The sequence below is a fragment of the Nothobranchius furzeri genome, chromosome 7 (assembly GCF_043380555.1).
Source record: "Nothobranchius furzeri strain GRZ-AD chromosome 7, NfurGRZ-RIMD1, whole genome shotgun sequence".
Classification (NCBI taxonomy): Eukaryota; Metazoa; Chordata; class Actinopteri; order Cyprinodontiformes; family Nothobranchiidae; genus Nothobranchius; species Nothobranchius furzeri.
The window spans coordinates 66353106-66375886 of NC_091747.1; the positions used below are offsets into that span (position 1 = coordinate 66353106).

At 48.2% G+C, this 22781-nt stretch overlaps 2 protein-coding genes across 3 annotated transcripts; one reads left to right on the top strand and one right to left on the bottom strand.

Moving 5' to 3' along the window:
- Positions 1 to 1134: 1134 nt before the first annotated feature.
- Positions 1135 to 9378, top strand: ltv1 (LTV1 ribosome biogenesis factor). Of its 2 annotated transcripts, XM_015977115.3 has the most exons (11): positions 1135 to 1295; positions 1651 to 1782; positions 1859 to 2044; positions 2329 to 2416; positions 3893 to 4019; positions 4168 to 4396; positions 4735 to 4862; positions 6180 to 6307; positions 7060 to 7112; positions 8772 to 8972; positions 9190 to 9378. In XM_015977115.3, the coding sequence occupies exons 1-11, from the start codon at positions 1293 to 1295 to the stop codon at positions 9298 to 9300; spliced, it is 1386 nt and encodes a 461-aa protein (XP_015832601.1). In that variant the 5' UTR covers positions 1135 to 1292; the 3' UTR covers positions 9301 to 9378. The 2 variants fall into 2 exon arrangements, with proteins under 2 accessions (XP_015832601.1, XP_054590391.1); XM_054734416.2 differs by having other exon boundaries at positions 8772 to 9378.
- Positions 9379 to 9702: 324 nt separating this feature from the next.
- ifngr1 (interferon gamma receptor 1) lies at positions 9703 to 22576 on the bottom strand. Its single transcript, NM_001360865.1, has 7 exons — positions 22363 to 22576; positions 15784 to 15901; positions 15210 to 15394; positions 15004 to 15140; positions 14330 to 14486; positions 10207 to 10346; positions 9703 to 10141 (listed from the first exon to the last, which is right to left on the bottom strand). The coding sequence occupies exons 1-7, from the start codon at positions 22439 to 22441 to the stop codon at positions 9704 to 9706; spliced, it is 1254 nt and encodes a 417-aa protein (NP_001347794.1). The 5' UTR covers positions 22442 to 22576; the 3' UTR covers position 9703.
- Positions 22577 to 22781: the final 205 nt, after the last annotated feature.

Below are 22781 nucleotides of genomic sequence, written 5' to 3' on the forward strand. Positions count from 1 at the left end.
CAGGAGAAGAAAAAATATATATGATATTGTATTTATGATTTTTTAAAATCTAAAATAAGCCCACACACCAAGATATAGATCTATACTGTATATAGAATTTCGATATTACAGACGATGCTGCACTGTATACACTGTACACTGATATTACTCGTTACACCCTCCTGAATCAACGCAGGCGTCATGCAACTTTAGAACACTAACGTTGAGTCCGTACCCTCAAGCAGCAAGGGCAGCTGTAGACCATGATAAAAGATCATCTTTAATTTTCGTACTTACCTTTAAGTCTGTAATTAGGCGCCATTCTTCCTATTTTACGGCGCTCTTGTTCAATCGCCGGAAGCTCTCCGTTGAGGAGAAAAGCATGCATTTCTGTGTATTCGGAGATATTACCCGTCAAAAGCAAACATCTGTATTTATTTTCCAAATGTTTCTGACATCTGTGCTTTTTGTGGTTGTAAGGGAGAAAATATTGAACATGTTTTTGTTGATTGCTTTCATGTAACTTTGTTTTGGTTCCATTTACAAAGATTCATTTCCAGAAAGTTAAAAAAATATTTCTTTAAGCAAATATGAAATACTTCTTATTGTTACTAACCCTCATTTATCATCCAATGAAAAATACATAATTAACTTAGTCATTATTTTAGCAAAATATTATTTACATAAAATGATTTTTCAGAAAAGTATCCCCTCCTTCTATAATTTCAGAATTACAGACCTTATGAAATATTGGAACAGCATTGAAAAATTAAAAAAGAAGAACAACAAACTAACAAAGACCATCAACTTATTTCATCATTTCAACTTAGACACAGCAGACCCCTAAGTGTTATGTTTCTACGTTATATATGTTTTCGTCACTATTTTGTTTATTTCTTGTTTTTTTTTTGTTTAATAGTTTCCTAATGTTGCATGTATGTTATTGCTATTGTAAACAACTGTAAAATGTGATCCATGGATATATTGAATGTATTTTCTGAATGTATCGACCACAAGTTAATAAAACCTTTTAAAAAATAAATAAAAAATAAATAAATTTATGTGTATTCGGAGGTTTAAACGTAACGCAGTCTGTAACTGTCGCAAAGTTGGCAAAGAGGAAGTGACGTAAAATTCGCGCATGCGTGTTACGGATCGGGTTTCCGGCACGGGCATCGCCGTCAGCGTGGAAAGACGTTACTTGTGTTTTATGTGAAAGGTCGCTGTCTCTAACAGATACACGGAGGTCGAGTTTTTATAAACATTAAATCAGTGTCAGCTGCTGAAGGAGACGTTTGTGATTCCAGCACAAAATGGTAAGAAGACCTTTTCCTGCTAAGCTAGCCGTGTTAGCTAACAGCAGCTAAGGTGGTGAGCATAACAACAAGTATGTAACAGCTAACGCTCGTTTATATGACTTTAATTCAGCTTTTCTAGATGAGCTGGTGGATGTCGATGACGATCTCAAGCGTGTTTGTTCCTTTTCCCTCCAGAAACATGAATGTTTTGCATAGATTTAGAAAACTTGTTCAGAAAGGAAAAGATGCCTTTTTGTTCACGTCCTCCTGCTCTCATTCAGACAGCAACTCCAGCTGTTATAAGCCATCTTAACTCGGTGGCGTTTATCTGATTTAACATGTTCTAACTAAATGTCGTCTAAATCTGTTCCAGCCTCATCGAAAGAAGAAATCATTCATCGAAAAGAAGAAAGCGGTGACCTTTCACCTGGTCCACAGGAGTCAGAGGGACCCTTTGGCTGCAGATGAAACAGCACCACAGCACGTCCTCCTGCCTGCCACTAAGGTCCAGCTGCAGAGAAAACCTTGTCAGATGTCCCCAAAGACCTGATGTGGTTCTAACAGGACCTTGTGTTTTTCAGGCAGAGGCAGAGAAGAGGCGTGAGGAGCAGAGACAGTTTGGTGTTTTCTTCGATGATGATTATGACTACCTGCAGCACCTGAAGGAGGCGTCGGGCCCCTCAGAGCTGGTCACAGCTGAACCCACGATTCACCGCCGACATGAAGAAGATGAGGAGTGTGAAAAGATTACAGACAAGAATGTTCCTGTGAGTCTCTGTTTAGCCTTACTTCAGCCCTGAAGGTCACGTGTAGGACGTTGTAGTTTAGAGAACGGCAGGTAGTGACCCAGTCGTGTATCTCTGACCATTCTGTTTCTTCCTAACCTTCATAAGAGCTTTATCAGAGGAGTTTCACGTTTTACATTTATTTTGGTTTTATTAACATTGATCAGCTGAGAGGGAGCTGTCAGCCATGTTTATTTACACACCTGAGTGATGCTGGCCGGTGTGATACAAGGACTGATCTAATCCTTGTTGTGCTTTCTGACCAGGAAGCTTCTATCCACCTGCCCTCTTCAGTGTTCGCCTCAGAGTTCGAGGAAGAGGTGGGACTTCTGAACAAAGCTGCACCTGTTTCAGGTAGAGCACCTCAGATCAGGGATGCTTTGATCTGGTCATGTGATCTGATTTCTGATCAGGATTCAAACAATCGGGTGGAAAAGATCAAGCATGAGATTTTCAAACAACGGCTTAGTTTTTATGTTAACAAGTTGCACTACATCAATATTCATGGTTTCATAGACCACACTGACACTGTAACGTCACACAGTTTATGGCAGGTAGGAGCTTGGACACCGTAACATGCACCTTCATCTCCTCACGCTTAGACTACTGTAACTCTCTTTTCACGTGTCTGAGCAGAACCTCCCTGAACCGTCTACAGTAATCCCTCGTTTATCGCGGTAGATGCGTTCCAGACCTGGCCGCGATAGGTGAAAATCCGCGAAGTAGGGACTCCCAGCATGCCCCTCGCGGGGATTCCCTCCACGTCGCACCTACGTCACAAACCGCGGCTATAAACGGAAGTCGCCTTTCCAGCTCACCACTCAGTCATCGTTTCTTCAGATTCATGATCAGTTTCCAACCTACCGATCAATCCAACGAACTATCAGCTCATAGTAAGTTATCTTACTTACTTCTGGAAAGCCCGGCATTTCCGTGTCACTTCGTTGACGCTCGAACGCTCGGGGGTTTCCTAGAGCAGCCGGCGTTTCACCGACGCTATCACTTCCGCGTCTGTGAAACCACGCTCCCTATTGAATTATCGTATGATCAGATTCTCTTTTTGGGGGTAAAACTCAAGAAAAAAATTTTTTTACTTGTTTTTTTTTTGTTTTATTACAAAAAGTGCATTTTATGATGAAATTGATGAAAAAAAACAAGAATTTCTTGATATTTCGCATAGAAAAATACCGCGAATCAGTGAAAAATACCGCGAATCTGCGAATTCCCCCTGAAAAATGCTCCAAAGAAAAAATCCGCGAAGCAGCGAATCCGCGATGAACGAACCGCGAAGTAGCGAGGGATTACTGTACAGGTGGTTCAGAACGCCTGTGCTCGGCTTCTGACCAAGTCCTCCAAACACACCCACATCACCCCGCTTCTCCTCCAGCTTCACTGGCTGCCAGTCAACTTCAGGGTTCATTTCAAGATCCTGGTTCTGGTCTATAGGGCCTTACATGGACAAGCACCATCTTACATTGGTGATCTTCTTAGTCCCTACACCCCCAGCAGGTCCCTGAGGTCCAGTGATCAAAGCTTACTGGTTGTGCAGCACCAGGCTAAAGGTCAAAGGTGACAGATCATCTGCTGCTGTGGCCCCCAGACTCTGGACCTCTCTCCCCCTGAGCCTGAGATCAGTGGACTCAGTGGTCTCCTTTAAACTCACCTGTTCAGGCTTGGTGGGACCTTCATCTCCCTCTCCTGGTTCTGCTCTTGTTCCTTTGAGAGTTCCTGAAAACGCCTCATCTGGCTGGGAGACGCATGCACGTCGGGAAGTTCCTGTAAATTTACCCTGATGCTCCGGTGGTGGAAACAGCTGATGTGTTGTTTCAGGACCCCGACTGGACATGGACCCAGATATCGTGGCAGCTCTGGATGAAGACTTTGACTTCAGCAACCCTGACAACATGCTAGAGGACGACTTCATCATCAGAGCCAACTGTGCAGCCGGAGGCTGGGTGTGAGTAAGTCCTAATGGTTCCGGGTTTAGCTGGTACCTGTGGTCTGAGTGGGAGAAGAAGACCACCACACATCTGCTGACTGACATGTGATGCTGTTATTGATCCTTAAATGTGTGTAAAATTCTGTCTGTGTCAAACATGTGACAGGGAAGGACGTGACGACGACGACGATGATGATGATGAGTGGGAGGACACGGACGATGGAGACTTTGACTCAGAAGGAGGATTTTCAGGAGATGAACACGCTGAAGGAGGTGGTGGAGAGTTGCTGTTCATGGACGAGGAGACGAAGAGTCGCTTCACAGAGTACTCCCTGTCTTCGTCTGTGATGAGGAGGAACCAGCAGCTCACCCTGCTGGACGAGCGCTTTGAAAAGGTGATGGTCCACCCAGAGTCAGTCTCTAGCACCAGTCCTAGAGGACAGGGCTGCGTAGAGCTCCCTTCACCGCTGCGCCAAGCCCGTGCACACATCACTAACGGTGTGGAAAACCCTTCTCTAAACACCTCAGGCTGCAGCCTACAACCTTACGACCCCTGCTTCACTGTTCATGTGTGACAATTTAGGAATTTCAGCCTGAATAGGGAGCCTAAGCCACGCCCATCTACTTCTGGACCACGGGTCCCAGAAGAACAAAAATGAATATAACGAATACAAACCTCAGATCACGTCACAGGTCTCTGCTAATGAACCCCACTTCCTGCTGTATGTTTCAGTTTTACCAGCAGTTTGACGATGACGAGATTGGCGCTCTGGACAACGCTGAGCTGGAAGGTTTCATCGCTCCAGACAGCGAGCGCTTGGAGGTGGTCATCAGAGATTACTTCACACAGAAAGCTAGAGTGTGAGATGCATTTCCATCCTTTCAGCTGGCTTTAGTTTTGGTTAGTGATGGGACTTAGGCCTCTTCGAAGGTGCAATTCATTCAGTGTGTGTGTGTGTGTGTGTGTAGGTGTGTGTGTGTGTGTGTGTGTGTGTGTGTGTGTCGAGAGGGGGGGGGGGGGGGGAATGATTCAACAGTTCTCTACAAGGACTCTGATCTCATGGTGCTTTCACATCTGGGCCAGCACGGACTGGACCTGGACTGTGTGTGTGTGTGTGTGTGTGTGTGTGTGTGTGTGTGTGTGTGTGTGTGTGTGTGTGTGTGTGTGTGTGTGCGTGCGTGCTTCTCACAGCAGTGAGGAGAGAGAGCGTCAGTCAGAGGCAACGTTGACTTCTCAGCATCGGGAATGATGATGAATGGTGCATGCGGGAAGCTGCTGCTTGATTCCATCCACCAATCAAAGGCTTCCTCCAAAGCCCCCTTCAGACAGGCCATGAAAACCGGAAATCTTCCGGAATCTGTCCGTAAGACGTTTGTGTCTGAATACAAACATCCAGATAACGTTTTCCAGAATTTATCCGGACGAAGCCCCTAGTAACAGGTCCGGACTTGTTACGGACAGGGTGGCTGCTTCAGACTGGTGAGGTAGAGTTCTGGACAAGAGGGAGGGGGAGGAGGAGGGGACCGGGGGACGCTGTGCGCACCTAGATAGCCCGCTGCTGTAGCATGTGGCGAACCACGGCAGCTCGCCTCCTACGGTACCGCCTAGACGTGCGACGGAGCGCTTCACACCGCTTCCGTGATTCCTTTAACCATTGAGCTTCATCATCCAGGTCTCTTATGCGTGTTCGTGTGTGCAGAATTATGCTTAACATAAGTCCGACCCCCCCCCCCAGACATCTGGAACATTTCCCTGCTGTGTGAAGGCGGCCAAAAGGACAAGTTCAGGTACAAAAGTGGTGTGTCTGAAAACACAGTTCTGGTTAGAAACTGACTGAATTGTCCACAAATGTTCCAGAAGGTCTATCTGAAAAGGGTTTAACAGTAGATGTGTATCTGAGTGGGCCAGTCAGTTGTCAGTGTGTGTTTTGGACCTACCTCCCTGATATGTGGGCTGACTGGTTGAGCACAGAAAAGTACGAGGCTACCTAGATACGAACACTTTAAAAGCCGCCATGTCCGGTCCGTGCTAGCCCAGATGTGAAAGCACCCATTCTTGCCTTTGAAGAGCCATTCAAAGGTTGTTGGACGTCACATGACTGGTTTCAGTAAAGCTAAGAGGGTGTGATGCTCCATCAGATGTGATTAGCAGCTAATTCATGTTCGTCTGTGGATCAGCTCCCTGAGACCTGAAGACCTGGGTCCTAAAGAGCTACCTGTCGTGAACGAAGAGGTGGAAGAAGAAGAGATGGAGACCCTTGTTGTGGAGGCTCCACAGGACAAGTGGGACTGTGAAACCATCATCAGTGAGTCATATTTCCAGTAACACCAGTATCAGTGTGGATTAGCTCATTAGTCTTTGTATTTTCACAGAAAACATCAAGTCCACCTTAAACGTGTCCATGTTGCTTTCGTGCCTGCGGACTTCCTGTAGTCTGTAAGGACGGAGGTCCGTGTCTGTTTGGCTCTTGTTGCTGAACCAGCCAGACGCTGGTCTACAGATCCTTCAGACACAAGAAAGCTGTGAAGTGATGATCCAACCAAAACCACGAGCAGCCGTTCGTCAGAAAGACACAAAACTTTCACAAATAAAAAACTGGACACGTTCGATGTGTAGATAGTTGTTATCAACGCCGCTGGAGCGTCTCTCAGGTCCACGCTCAGCTGCTCTCCTGTAAGACGTCCTTTTGTCTACTGCGCTAAGCCAGAAGCGGCTAGCGTCCGTCTGACTTCATTAGACTAAAGTCAGAGGGACGTTATGACCTCAGCCTCTGGTAAAGATGAAAAAGGAATGAATCTGAATTTGTTGATTCATGTTGTTAAACAATAAAACCCAAACTGCAGAAACCCTCCGCTACCCTCACATCTGAACCAGAGTTCATTTCTAGACCGACGGTGACTCTAGTCCAGAGTCTAGATGCCTCGGCGGTGGTAGATGTGTCTCACCTCCAACCAGCACAAACATTTAGACCTGATTATGTTGGTAATCACGGTTAGCAGCTACGCTAACACACCTGGTTTGTATCTTAGTTTTCCTGTTGTCTCTTCTGTCCTCCAGGTACTTACTCCAACCTGTACAACAGGCCCAAGGTCATTGAAGAACCATCAAAGGTGTGTGTGTGTGTGCGCGCGTGCGTGTGTGTGTGTGATGTAATTGTTGTACATGAACCTGAAGCAACAGAAAGGAGCTCTGTAGTTTCCACGTAAACCAGGTGGACATGGCGGTTTTTTCACTTAGCGCACAACTTCCCTGCAGAGCAAATCTCACGAGTCACGTGCTCACGTTGTACGTCTGGTAGCAACCCGACTCAAGTCAGACTGTACTTGTGTACGGCTTACAGGCATGAGCCCTGGCACCGCACATAAAACCAACACTGGCAGAGTAAAAGTAGCATTAGAAAAGGCCGAGTAGGTTTTCAGCCTTGATCTAAATCCACCACTGGTGTCCAAAATGAACATCTGCTGAAACTAGCCGTTATTACACTGTTGTCCTTCAGGAGTGCTGTAGGAGCACACACAGGGATCGTGGCGGTTGGATGAGGAAGACTAAAGAAACAAAGAATGTTTTATCAGTTAAATTGAACACAAACACGCTTTCTTCTCAATCCTAGTCATTGTGTGTGAATAAAAGTGTGTGCTAGTTAAGCAATATCACACTCGAGGTCGTGCGTCGTTGCTGAATATCAGCACTGGTGTGATTCGGTCGTGGATAATCAGCAACAACCACGACCTCGAGTGCGACATTGCTTTTATACAACAGTTCTACCTGCTCGTTTTATTTTTAGAGCAATAAGCAACAACAGATTATGATTTGTTCATTTATCAGGCTCCGCCCACACAACTAGTCCCAACACGAAACGGACTCAGACAAGGCTGTTGCTAGGCAACACAAACATTTTCTACAATAACGGTTAGAACGCCTGTGCACAGCCCCAGTGCTGTTACAGTCCAATATCAGCACTCTTGGAAAGTCTCTTGACCAATCAAATCACTCGGTCGGCACTAACTGTTGTATAATCGGCAAATAGCTGGCAAGCTGTGCTGATGCATATTTACGCAGTTCCAGTACTTTCTGGGCCGCAGCACCGCGCTCACGAGATGAGCTGGTCATGTGGTGTTAAATCACCTCTCGCTACCCTGTACGCCGCACCTCTCGGTACCCTGTACGCCGCACCTCTCGCTACCCTGTACGCCGCAACTCTCGCTACCCTGTACGCCGCACCTCTCGGTACCCTGTACGCCGCACCTCTCGCTACCCTGTACGCCGCACCTCTCGCTACCCTGTACGCCGCAACTCTCGCTACCCTGTACGCCGCACCTCTCGGTACCCTGTACGCCGCACCTCTCGCTACCCTGTACGCCGCACCTCTCGCCCCGATCGGGAAAATCAGCTCATAACAGTGAAAAAGGTAGTGTACGCCCGGCTCCAGTAACAAACTATCAGGCGTACATGTGCAGGGCTACTGATCTACACAGTTATAGCAGAGTTTGGTACGTTTGAATGAGATTTAGCTCTACCTGGGTTCTGCTGAAACAAGTAGAACATCAACGTGTTTGGAGATCACAGGAACATGGAGATGCTCTGGATCCAGGCTTTATTAAAAACATCACTATCACATGTACATGTATATATATATATATATATATATATATATAATGATGCAACTTGTGTAAAATACAGAGGCAGTGGTAATGGGGTCAAACATTTGTTTAGATGTTGGCGTTGTCAACAGGAAGTTCTCAGCCTCACTCACGTTGTCTCATCTGCAGCCAAAGCCCCTCCGTGTCTCCAGTAAGACCGGCATTCCTCTGGACGTCCTCCCCACCAGAGGTCTCACAGCCAAACAGGAAGAACGGATGACGAGAATCAACAACTCAGACCTGCCGCGAGTCTCCACTCAGACCCGGAACAAGGAGGAGAGCACAGAGGAGAGGAGGTCGAGGAAACAGGCCATCAAGGAGGAGCGCAAGGTCAGAGGTTACGGTCAGGAACTGGGTGTTTTTCTGCTGCTGCTCCACCTCCGTAGAGACCAGCTCCAACATTTCCTCAGTCATTGGCCTGTCTTAGAAGTTCTTGATGAGGGACATTAGTGTTCTTAGGACAACAACCTGAGGAAGAGCTGCAGTCTGCTGGAGTACTCGTGTCAGCTGGAACATCTCATCCTGACTGTCTCTCTTTTCTGTCCAGGAGAGAAGAGTAGAGAAGAAAGCCAACAAGATGGCGTTCAAGGAGGAGAAAGCTCGTCAGGAGAAGCAGATGTTACATCTGAGAACAAACATTCAGGGTGTGAAGCTTTAGTGTCAGTGGACTGGGTCAGAACGTTTCCATCATGTTCTACTGGAGCTTCTCTCTCTCTAATAAAACAGCTTTGTGACATCTCTGTCTCTTTGTCCTCTGCTGATAAAGATCTGAGACAACATTTATCTGATGGACCGTTCCGCACGAGCAGCTCGACACCTTCCTTCAGAAATACCCCCCGAGCCAGTTGAGCTGGTCAGGCGTCTCCCAGCAGCAGCAGTGGGCGTGGAAGTGTGTAGAGTTCAAACACACGTATGACTTCCTGCTGGAGGACAGGAGCTCCAGGCTCAAACCACTGTTGTCCCTCTCAGACAGCCTCAGTCTTAGATTACAGTCGAGTTAATCCTCACAGGTCTGGTTATTCCCCAGTGTAACCAGTCAGAGTTAATCCTCACAGGTCTGGTTATTCCCCAGTGTAACCAGTCACCATGTCTCCAACTCCCATGTCCACCTCCACAAAGTGGGAGCGGTCGTAGGGCGACACAGGCTGCTGCTCCTCGTCTTGTGAAGAGACGGACACGGAGTCCGTCCTCGTGGAGTCGTCTGTAGAGTCCTCTTCTGTCCCCTTGGACATCAATCCCTCAGCCTCCAGCTGCTGGTGTTGGTCCTCCAGCTGCTGGTGTTGGTCCTCCAGCTGCTGGTGTTGGTCCTCCAGCTGCTGGTGTTGGTCCTCCAGCTGCTGGTGTTGGTCCTCCAGCTGTGCGCCCCAGCTGTGGTACTCTGAGCAGACGCCACTCATCGAGGGTTTGATGGCAGGACTCTTGGAAGACGAGCACAGAAAGACGGGACTGATCTTCACCTTTTCCTGGGGGTGGTACAGCCTTTGATGGGGTTTAGACACCTGTTAGGAGATGAAGGTTAGAGGCATCTTCATCATCATCAGTCTTCTGTAGGCCAACAGCTCACCAGGATCACGGGTAGGTTGGATGTCTGCATGCTCCAGGCCTTCACCCACCAGATGATCACAATCAAAACGATGATTACAAGAACGAAGAGAGAACCCACGATGATGGCAGCAACCTTCTCATCCACCTCCTTCACCTCTTCTGAAAGAAAACATCAAGCTTCCATGTTCAGATCACGGTTCCCCTAGCCTGGGGGGCCCAGGGGGGCCGTGGCTCCTGCGCTCGGCAGCTGTTGCTGCACTGTGGCTCGCCACCACCAGTGTGTGAATGGATGAAGGCTACACTGTAGCTCATCACCACTAGAGTGACTGGATGAAGGCTACACTAGCTCATCACCATCGTGTGAATGGATGAATGCTACACTGTAGCTCATCACCAGCGTGTGAATGGGTGAATGCTACACTGTAGCTCATCACCAGCGTGTGAATGGGTGAATGCTACACTGTAGCTCATCACCAGCGTGTGAATGGATGAATGCTACACTGTAGCTCATCACCAGTGTGTGAATGGATGAATGCTACACTAGCTCATCACCAGCGTGTGAATGGGTGAATGCTACACTGTAGCTCATCACCAGCGTGTGAATGGATGAATGCTACACTAGCTCATCACCAGCGTGTGAATGGATGAATGCTACACTAGCTCATCACCAGCGTGTGAATGGATGAAGGCTACACTGTAGCTCATCACCACTAGAGTGACTGGATGAATGCTACACTAGCTCATCACCAGTGTGTGAATGGATGAAGGCTACACTGTAGCTCATCACCACTAGAGTGACTGGATGAAGGCTACACTAGCTCATCACCAGCATGTGAATGGATGAAGGCTACACTGTAGCTCATCACCACTAGAGTGACTGGATGAAGGCTACACTAGCTCATCACCACTAGAGTGACTGGATGAAGGCTACACTGTAGCTCATCACCAGCGTGTGAATAGATGAAGGCTACACTGTAGCTCATCACCAGCGTGTGAATGGGTGAAGGCTACACTGCAGCTCATCACCAGCGTGTGAATGGATGAAGGCTACACTGTAGCTCATCACCAGCGTGTGAATGGATGAATGCTACACTGTAGCTCATCACCAGCGTGTGAATGGATGATTGCTACACTGTAGCTCATCACCAGCGTGTGAATGGATGAATGCTACACTAGCTCGTCACCAGCGTGTGAATGGATGAAGGCTACACTGTAGCTCATCACCAGCGTGTGAATGGATGAAGGCTACACTGTAGCTCATCATCACTAGAGTGACTGGATGAAGGATACACTAGCTCATCACCAGCGTGTGAATGGATGAAGGCTACACTGTAGCTCATCACCACTAGAGTGACTGGATGAATGCTACACTGTAGCTCATCACCAGCGTGTGAATGGATGAAGGCTACACTGTAGCTCATCACCAGCGTGTGAATGGATGAAGGCTACACTGTAGCTCATCACCACTAGAGTGACTGGATGAAGGCTACACTAGCTCATCACCAGCGTGTGAATGGATGAATGCTACACTGTAGCTCATCACCAGCGTGTGACTGGATGAATGCTACACTGTAGCTCATCACCAGCGTGTGAATGGATGAAGGCTACACTGTAGCTCATCACCAGCGTGTGAATGGATGAAGGCTACACTGTAGCTCATCATCACTAGAGTGACTGGATGAAGGCTACACTAGCTCATCACCAGCGTGTGAATGGATGAAGGCTACACTGTAGCTCATCACCACTAGAGTGACTGGATGAAGGCTACACTAGCTCATCACCAGCGTGTGACTGGATGAATGCTACACTGTAGCTCATCACCAGAGTGTGAATGGATGAAGGCTACACTGTAGCTCATCACCAGCGTGTGAATGGATGAAGGCTACACTGTAGCTCATCATCACTAGAGTGACTGGATGAAGGCTACACTAGCTCATCACCAGCGTGTGAATGGATGAAGGCTACACTGTAGCTCATCACCACTAGAGTGACTGGATGAAGGCTACACTAGCTCATCACCAGCGTGTGACTGGATGAATGCTACACTGTAGCTCATCACCAGAGTGTGAATGGATGAAGGCTACACTGTAGCTCATCACCAGCGTGTGAATGGATGAATGCTACACTGTAGCTCATCACCACTAGAGTATGAATGGATGAAGGCTACACTGTAGCTCATCACCACTAGAGTATGAATGGATGAAGGCTACACTGTAGCTCATCACCACTAGAGTGACTGGATGAAGGCTACACTAGCTCATCACCAGCGTGTGAATGGATGAAGGCTACACTGTAGCTCATCACCACTAGAGTGACTGGATGAAGGCTACACTAGCTCATCACCAGCGTGTGAATGGATGAAGGCTACACTGTAGCTCATCACCACTAGAGTGACTGGATGAAGGCTACACTAGCTCATCACCAGTGTGTGAATGGATGAAGGCTACACTGTAGCTCATCACCAGCGTGTGAATGGATGAAGGCTACACTGTAGCTCATCACCAGCGTGTGAATGGATGAATGCTACACTGTAGCTCATCACCAGCGTGTGACTGGATGAATGCTACACTGTAGCTCATCACCAGCGTGTGAATGGATGAAGGCTACACTGTAGCTCATCACCAGCGTGTGAATGGATGAAGGCTACACTGTAGCTCATCATCACTAGAGTGACTGGATGAAGGCTACACTAGCTCATCACCAGCGTGTGAATGGATGAAGGCTACACTGTAGCTCATCACCACTAGAGTGACTGGATGAAGGCTACACTAGCTCATCACCAGCATGTGACTGGATGAATGCTACACTGTAGCTCATCACCAGAGTGTGAATGGATGAAGGCTACACTGTAGCTCATCACCACTAGAGTGACTGGATGAAGGCTACACTAGCTCATCACCAGCGTGTGAATGGATGAAGGCTACACTGTAGCTCATCACCACTAGAGTGACTGGATGAAGGCTACACTAGCTCATCACCAGCGTGTGAATGGATGAAGGCTACACTGTAGCTCATCACCACTAGAGTGACTGGATGAAGGCTACACTAGCTCATCACCAGCGTGTGAATGGATGAAGGCTACACTGTAGCTCATCACCACTAGAGTGACTGGATGAAGGCTACACTAGCTCATCACCAGTGTGTGAATGGATGAAGGCTACACTGTAGCTCATCACCAGCGTGTGAATGGATGAAGGCTACACTGTAGCTCATCACCAGCGTGTGACTGGATGAAGGCTACACTGTAGCTCATCACCAGCGTGTGACTGGATGAATGCTACACTGTAGCTCATCACCAGTGTGTGAATGGATGAATGCTACACTGTAGCTCATCACCACTAGAGTATGAATGGATGAATGCTACACTGTAGCTCATCACCACTAGAGTGACTGGATGAAGGCTACACTAGCTCATCACCAGCGTGTGAATGGATGAATTCTACACTGTAGCTCATCACCAGTGTGTGAATGGATGAAGGCTACACTGTAGCTCATCACCACTAGAGTGACTGGATGAAGGCTACACTAGCTCATCACCAGCGTGTGAATGGATGAATGCTACACTGTAGCTCATCACCACTAGAGTATGAATGGATGAAGGCTACACTGTAGCTCATCACCAGCGTGTGAATGGATGAAGGCTACACTGTAGCTCATCACCAGCGTGTGAATGGATGAAGGCTACACTGTAGCTCATCACCAGCGTGTGAATGGGTGAATGCTACACTGTAGCTCATCACCACTAGAGTGACTGGATGAAGGCTACACTAGCTCATCGCCAGCGCGTGACTGGATGAATGCTACACTGTAGCTCATCACCACTAGAGTGACTGGATGAAGGCTACACTAGCTCATCACCAGCGTGTGAATGGATGAATGCTACATTGTAGCTCATCACCACTAGAGTATGAATGGATGAAGGCTACACTGTAGCTCATCACCAGCGTGTGAATGGATGAAGGCTACACTGTAGCTCATCACCAGCGTGTGAATGGGTGAATGACACTGGTGAGGTCACTTGTCATGGTTAAACCTGATAGGGTGATTATGAAGTTACTCAGCCATGAAAACCAACAATGCCTTCTTAACATTATTTTCTTATGGACCCCATCATATAAATAGGTCAGCGATGTAATGGTTACCATGGGAACAGATTCCATCCTCATCTCTGAAGGACACCTGGCAAAGGCCCCTCCGGTTAAACAACACCCCTCTGAGTCGGACACACTTCGTCTGGCCCTCAACGAACGTTACGTCCACTTTGCAGATGGGATGCTGCTCCAGGCAGAGTCCTGTAAACTGAGAACAGACCGGCTCGGTCAGGATCGCCACTCGCTTTTTACTTCAGTAAACCACTATCAGCTGACTCGTGTGTGGTTTACGCGTTTATGCAACGCGTTGTCAGTGTTCTCTACACCGTACATCAATGCCTTATGAGTCCTTTCAAAATAAAAGCTATGGCGCTCCTGTTCTGAAATGCAGAGGTGGGCTGAAAACAGCTGGACAACTCCTTATTAATGATATGCACACACCTCGCTTCTGATTGGCTAACAGAACGCGTTCAGCCATGTTTCAAATCTCCTCACAGCAAAACTAAATGAAAAACTAGGAGCCTGTTTTCTATCAGAAGTTAAAGCAGGAGATGGGTGTAGGAGACTATTTTCATGTTCAGCCTGCATGAAGCACTCAGAGTGACCCGTTATGATCATTAAAACTGTGTTTTTAGTCATCCACACCTTTAAAGACTCTGAAGCAGAACTTCATGAGACCTGAACGTTTGTCTGACCTGTGAGAAATAAACGTGAGCGGTACGTACTTCCTGTCCCGCTGCGATGGCTGTGATTTGGAGCTCAGAGGCATCGTTCAGTTGTGGGTAGAGTTTGAGAGGATTCTCAAACGTCACTGATGTGAGTTCGCCCACGTCTAACTGCGCACGAGGGAAATCTAAAACACCTGAGGAGACATAGTGCAGCTGAAGCTGGAGGCCAACACCACATCTGAAGATCGAAACGCTCCACTTACATGTTTTATGCACCGTCTTCAAGTTGTTGAAGGAGAAGCTTTGGGACTTGATGGCTTCAGACTGGTGGGCCCCCTGCACGGCCTCCACGGTCACGTACAGGAAGTCCTGGTAGTGCGTGGCTGAGCGCCAGACGAACGGGCTCAGATCATACCAGGTGTGTTCTGTGGTGTTCTCCTCGTGAGAACTAACAGCAGACACATTCATCATGAACAACGGCTGTAGGGTCGGTACAATGGAGCATCCGCAATGGGATGCAGCAAAGTACTTAGTTACTGCACACAAGTATTTTACCTTATGTAGCCAGTATCTGTACTTTCTAGGTCATTACATTTTCTAAAAGTACTTTAATAGCATTTTGTGCAACAACACACTTAAATGTTGGTTCAATACTTTTTACTTTTCAGTACATTTAAAAATTCCAACTCTTAATACTTTTACCCAAGTCAAAGAATTCTTGGATACTTCCACTTTTATTTATTTGATCCTTTTACTCGAGTACAAAGCCAGAGGTGTGGGCTGGGTGGGACCGATGTGGAGGGGGATTGCCCATAATCCAGCAGCAGTTTAGCTTACCCCGAGGATCCTGTGATGGTGACTCGGAAAACGGTGCGCGGCTGCGGTGACCTGTAATCCCAGCTGACTCGGGTGTTCAGGTTCTGACAGCTCACAACTACGTTGGTGGGAGGGGCAACTGCAAAAAGAAGATGATGTCACAGTTGGACCACAGATGGTGTCATTAACCAAAACATTAGACTTCATCAGAACTGTACCCTGAAACAGGAGTGTGTGTGTGTGTGTGTGTGTGTGTGTGTGTGCGTGCGTGCGTGCGTGTGTTTTCTGTCCCCTGCCCATCCACCTCACCGTTAACCTGGTCTTCTGATCTGGCTGCATGACCCGACTAGATCCCTGAGCCTCCATCACCCTGACCTGGAACAAGTCCCGTGACTAAAGACGCCCGGGCGAACGTTACAACACGGTAGTGGCTTTTATCCTCATATTCTCTCCCAGCACTCGCAGAGCACAGATGCTTCTCTCCTTGCTCCCTTATCTTTTTTCCCAAGGCTCTTTGTCCTGTCTGCCCAGAGCGCTTCTCTGCATTTCTTCTGAAAAACCCTATTTTTACTAACCGTGGATTTAATTAACTGGTCATTCAACACGATCGATAAGATTTTTTCAACAATGAGAACGGAGCAGGGGGCTCCCACATGTCCACAGGGGACACACCCGGTGGGGTATATGCTGGATTCCTGGAGGGAATGGAGGATCGTATGCCTCTCCCAGCTGTCCATTGAAGACATGTGGATATTCGGCCTGATGATCACTGGATTTCTTCTGATTGGAGTGGGAGGATATCTGGTTTTCTGGAAATTTGGGAAGATGGGAGTGATTGGAGGGCGACCCGCACCCACGGAAAGCACCGTCCGTGTGGAGACTTCTCAGACTGGGACGTTACTCGAGGTGAATCATAAGCTGGACAATGTTCTAGCTGCGATACCGGTATTAGTGCGCAATATGGATGTAATCTTGGAGAGAGTCACCGGACGGTGTGGACAAGTTTAAAACCCAAAATTGGCTTCACTGAAGGACTGGAATGATCAGTTGAAAGACTGAAGGGAGAGAGGAAAATTATCTCAGCCTGACCCAAACAAAGTCTTGTTATCTGAATCTGACGCCCTGGTAGCCTTGAGAGGCTACAACCCCCCACGAAGAAATGCAGACAGATGCTGTGAAACCCCCCCCCCCCCCCCCCCACTCCGCCTTCGGATTGGTGGACTTCAGCCTGGCGAGGCCATCAACCTGCAGGAGTCAATGTGCTCTTCGCTTCTCCCAAGATCTCCCTCCCACCTGTGGCTGCGGTGGCTGAGCACCGTAGATGGCTGCTCTCGCTGGGGGAAACAGGATCCCAGCCCCAGGAACTTCCTGTAGCTCTGAGCTGAACAAGGAAATAAAAGTGACCTCTGCAGAGAAAGCGTGTGCCAACATGAACCTAGAAGTCACGCTGCAGTTGGGCAAACGCACAAAGAAATCATTTTAATCTAGTTTTAAACCACTACAACGGAAACATCAGAGCTTGGACCAGATTACCTGGCAAATCAGTTACCACTGATAATCAGAAGAGCCCATATAAGTGGACCTTGAACATGTTTATAACTACCCAGAAATGCTCACGGTTCAGCAAAGCACCTTCATTCCGACGTACGGCTGGGCTTCCACACCTGAACCTACACACATCACCACCTGACCGCTAGGGCGCAGGAAACATGACGTTTATTCTCATCATTATGGTATAATAAGGCAAATATCCTCTACTGATCATCATTATAATCCACCTCCCCAGCTGTAAGTCAGGGCTCTTTCTAGTCACTGGATTTCCTTTTGCAGGTCACACGCTGCTGAAAACAAACATTTATGAAACGTTAGGGAGCCAAATGTTCTCTAAGCTGACATGGTGAATCAGAGACATGTGTAGCCAGGCCTCCGCACAAGCTCCTCCCATCTAGGACAAAGTCTTGGTTCCACGCTACCAGAGCATCGTGGAGCACGCTCACGGGCATAAGCGTGTGGGGGGCTAGGGCTAAACAGGTGAGAGGTAAACATTTCATTTGCTGTTTTTCTACTAAAACAATTAAAATGGCTGAAGGACAGAAACCGTGTAGACAAGAGCCAGAAGGTGATGTTTGGTTGCCTCAAGCTGCGATCTGACGAGACGTTATGCAAGATACCTGGTCTCGTGGCTGTGCCTCCAACCAGGAAAACTGGGAAAAATTAGCCCGTTTCCACAGTTTTCCCTGGCGACCACGTGTTGAGCCCCGCAACACAGCAACCATTCACCGCGGTTCTGTAACACAACCCATCGAATGAATTATAAAATCATTTAGTCTGCAAGAGCGAGACTGGGCGCGCTGTCAGTAAACGTAAACGGTCTGTATTTGATATAGCGCCCTCTAGAGTCCTGGAACCCCCCAAGGTGCTTTACAATACAATCAGTCACTCACCCATTCACACACTGATGGTGATGAGCTACGATGTAGCCACAGCTGCCCTGGGGCGTGCTGACAGAGGCGGATCTGCTGACGCCACCGGTACCTCCGACCACCACCAGCAGGCGAGGGAGCTCAAGTGTCTTTCCCAAGGACACAACAGCAGCAACAGAGGGGCTCGAACCTGCAACCTTCTGATTATGGGGCTAGCGCTTGGCTCCTGTGCCACCGTCGCCCCACACTAGCGACAAGCAGCAAGGACTCGTATGCTGCCGATGGGGCGGCCGCGTCGGTGATGACGTCATGATCACGCGCCCTAAATCTGGCGAGTTACTCCCACAAGTGAATGCAGACAAGAATCCCCAAACCTCTGCTTTCATCGTAGTTTGTGAGTTTCTGATGGAATTTATCGACTTTCAGCCAAACCGTAGAACACGTCCCCGTGTCGTGGGACACCCGTCTTTCCGACTGGAGACTAGAATAATCGGACGTTCTGAGATGAAAAAGGTGTGATGAATGGTTTCACCACAGAGTGAATCAGCAGAAAACAGACGTGTCCCAACACTGCGTTGGTACGGTGGCGCTGCTGATGGTTCTGGTCTAGTAGGAACATCAAAACGACGGTCGCTGTGCCACGGTTAGTTCCTTAGAACAAAGATTTCTATATTTTTCTACCAATGTCCCATGCCTACTAGAGGAAGCATTTCACCCTCTGGCTCTGAATGGGTCTGGGCGTTGGGACGCAGCTCGTTAACCACCAGTCCCATCAGCCGGCCGGTCGCTCTGGCACAGTCAGCGCTCTCTGCAGTCAGGAATCCTGGGAATGTCCTGTAACACCCACATACCTGTTCTACTGGATCTCTGCTCTTTAATTATGCTGCACCTCACACCTGACTCATGGCTTCCTGCTGGGCTGCAGCTCACCTTTCACTGCTGGGATCAGCGTGCACGTTTCCTCCCCTCGTGTGCAAACGTGAACGGTGCTTTAACACAAACGTTGTTGTTGACGCCGCCTTGAGCCGTTGCAGTTCTCCATCTTTAACTCAACTTAGTTCGTTTATAAAGCAACACATCACAACGAGTCGTCTGAAGGCGAACGTTCCAGCTGAAGACACACAGCCTGGACTGGACTAAGCTAACAGTACGAGCCTGGCCCAGTCCCGTAGCTTCTGTTGTCCTTTCAAACACCGGCTCCTGTGCTGCCACACCTGACCTAAGAGAACGAGTGAATAACAGGCTTCTGCAGCACTTGATGTCCTCCTGAGGATGCAGTGCAGATGTGTAAACCAGGTGTGTTGAAGCAGAGACATGGAAAACATGCAGGACCGGACGATGATCTTTCAGCTGCAACGAGCTGCTTCTCAGGTCTTAAACAACCCGGTGGAAAGACACATCTGGTGGTGGAGAAGACGTGATCTGTGAGAGAAGAGTCAGATCACCGGCATCATGCAGAGAAAACATCTAAGGAGATGCAGGAACTGGATTAAGAACTGCCCAACCCTTTATTACTGGTATGAGTCCAGATGGACCCTGGTCCAGAGAGATGGTGCATCAGGGTAAGAAGAGAGGCAGATGAAGTGATGCACCATCATGTCTAGTGCCTACTGCACAAGCCTGTGGGGGCAGTGCTGGGATCTAGGCTTGCAGTCTCAATCGCGCCTCTGCTGCATGCCTCCAGCATGTCTGAATTAGGATTAGGCCACCTACCAGCGCCGGCGCTCCCTAAACGCATCACGCACCGTGGGTAGGGCACCGAGGGGCACCACGCAGTCAGGTTTATGGAAAAAACCAGATTATATTAATTCTAGTGTTAGCTACTGGACAGCACGCACGCACACACACACACACACACACACACACGCGCACGCACACACACACACACACACACACACACACACACACACACACACACACACACACACACACACACACACACACACACACACACACACACACACACACACACACACACACACACACACACACACACACACACACACACACACACACACACACACACACACACACACACACACACCTGTATAACCAAGCCCACGTGCTTCTCTTCGCTCTGGCTGTGAGGTGGGCGGAGCCATGAGCTTCACCTGCTGATGGGACGGGCAGGCCCGGTTCTCTCTCCCAGAACCGTGACAACAACATGACATGCTTTTATTTAGAAATGCAGCCGATTCTGACGGAGCTTCAGTCCCTAATGTGTTTAGTCTTGTTTTCACTCCTCAGCCACAGATCGCTGCTCTCACAGCAAGCTGGGCTTCCTACCGCGGTGACTCCCTCACGCCTCCTCTCCTACATAGGTTGGTTAGGCGGTGATGTTTTAATCCACCGTGTGGCCAGCGTGTTGTGAGATCAACCCCTGCTCTGTGACCAGGTCCCTGGTATGGAAGCCTGGAAAGGCCAAAATGTTTTTTCCTACTGGCTGATAAGGATTTATTGAATAGAACAGAATAGATTATTAATCCCATGGTGGGGACGTTCACTCATGTCAGCAGCACACACACTTAGAGAATAATTACAAGATTACAGTAAAACTGATTCCAGCCATGTTTGCTTTCATCACACCAATAATTTCATGATGACCACATGAACATAATCCTCTGTGTAGTGGATGCAGTTACATCATGAAGTTAGCTTAACGTGATGGATTATTTTTGCTTGGCAAAATACAACAACTGGTACTATTATGAATGACATGATGTAGGATGGGTGGATGGATAAATGATAAATCCACAAAAATAAACAGTCAATGATGAACAAGAGTCTGCTTCTAGACCTGCAGAAATGGGACACACAACAATACATCAGGAGCAAGCTATCACTGCGTCAACCTGAGGAGGAAATGTAAAATCAACATTGTTTAACTGAACAATCACACGATAATAAATCACAGTGCATTTAGTGCCCACCACAGCCTTAAGACGTGTGTTGAACGTGCCCAAGTCCATACTTATGAGAGCACCATGCGAGCACCTGTGTGTGTACACGCGCTTGTTTATGTAAGGTTTCTCTATAGGAGCGTCCAATAGAGAGTGTGAGGGACCACAGATCTGACCCCCAAAGACGTGTAGGAGATGGAAGGAGCTCCAAGTCCCAGAGATCCAGGTGCTGCCCAGAACACAGGAACCCCAAGGAGACTGCAACCAGAAAAGCCCCCGCCCCCCCTCGAGAGGCGCAGAGGATCGCCCAGGGGGGCCACAACCAGCAGCCGACAGAGTCCCGGGAGATATCAGCGGCAAGCCCACAGGTCTGCTCGCAGCCTCCCACCCCCTAGCCGGCCGAGCCCAGGACCCAGGGACGACCACCCCCGCCGGGGACCCAGCAGAGCCCAGGGACCCAGACCCCACCAGGCAGCCACCGGGATTGATCAGGCAGACGCCAAAAATCTTAAACTCCCTGACCCGGTTGCCACGAACACTCAGGCAGACCAAGGCACCACACCCCACACCAGGTGTGGCAGGGGGAGGGGAGACGAAGATCTATATCATCAAAAGAAGTCCCAGGAGAAGGGAGGAGTCAAAGGCCCTAGCCTAGTATTTCAATACCTTACAGTTTTAATTTTCAGTTCCTCTTCAATCACTTCACAGATCCTTTTAAATATCAGTGGTGGTAATATTATTATTATCATTATTACTATTATTATTATTATTATTATTATTATTATTGTTGTTTCTTTAATTGAGTTGTGGAGGCAAATTAGCTTCATGTTTTATTAGATTTCAATCCGTCGTTTTAGTTCAACTTAAATAAAGTAAAGGGAGATGCACCGATACACACGGCTGTATAGTTTTTGTTTTGGGTGGTGGGGGGCCACCACAGAGCATGTGCTTAGGACACCCGAATGGCTAGCACCGGCCCTGCCGCCTAACACTTTCATGTTAATTGTGACAGAGAAGACCTTTAAACTGGGATGGAACTAAATGACTTTCTTTCTGATTAACGAGCGGTTTAACCAGAACACACGAGCACTGGTGCTGGTTCTTCACCATCAGGATGTTTCCTCAGAGCAGCAGGGTGAGCCGCACCGACTTTAGAAAGGTGCTGTCATGTGTAGACGCTCCCTAGCTGAGTGAGCGGGTAATGCGCTCACCTGTCGGTTCGGTTCGGTTCTCACACCTGTACCCTTCACAGGTGGCTGAGTAGTGTTCTCACTCACCGTAAACGAAAGAGCCTCCGCTGACCAGAAGCAGCAGCAGGACAGTGGACGCACCCACCGGCTGGCGGCTCAATCCCATTTCCTCCTCAACAAGAATCAATCATCTCTCTTCTGCTTCCGCTCGTCTGACACAATCCACCGGTGTTGAAGCTGCTTCTGGAAAAACTCTGAACTACCGCGTCTGACGTTTACCTCAGGACATTTACCTGGAAAACACACCTGGCGCAGGCGCACGTCATCTGCGTGGCCCTTCAAAATAAAAGCACACATTTAGAATACGCGAGAAATTTCTAAAAGATCAACAATCTACTAGTACAGCCAAAGGTGTCAGGTAACGAAGCGCACTTAGTTACTGTACTCAAGTATAAATGTTGTGTATCACTGGAGTACTTATTCGTTAGTCTTTACTCCTAAAACAG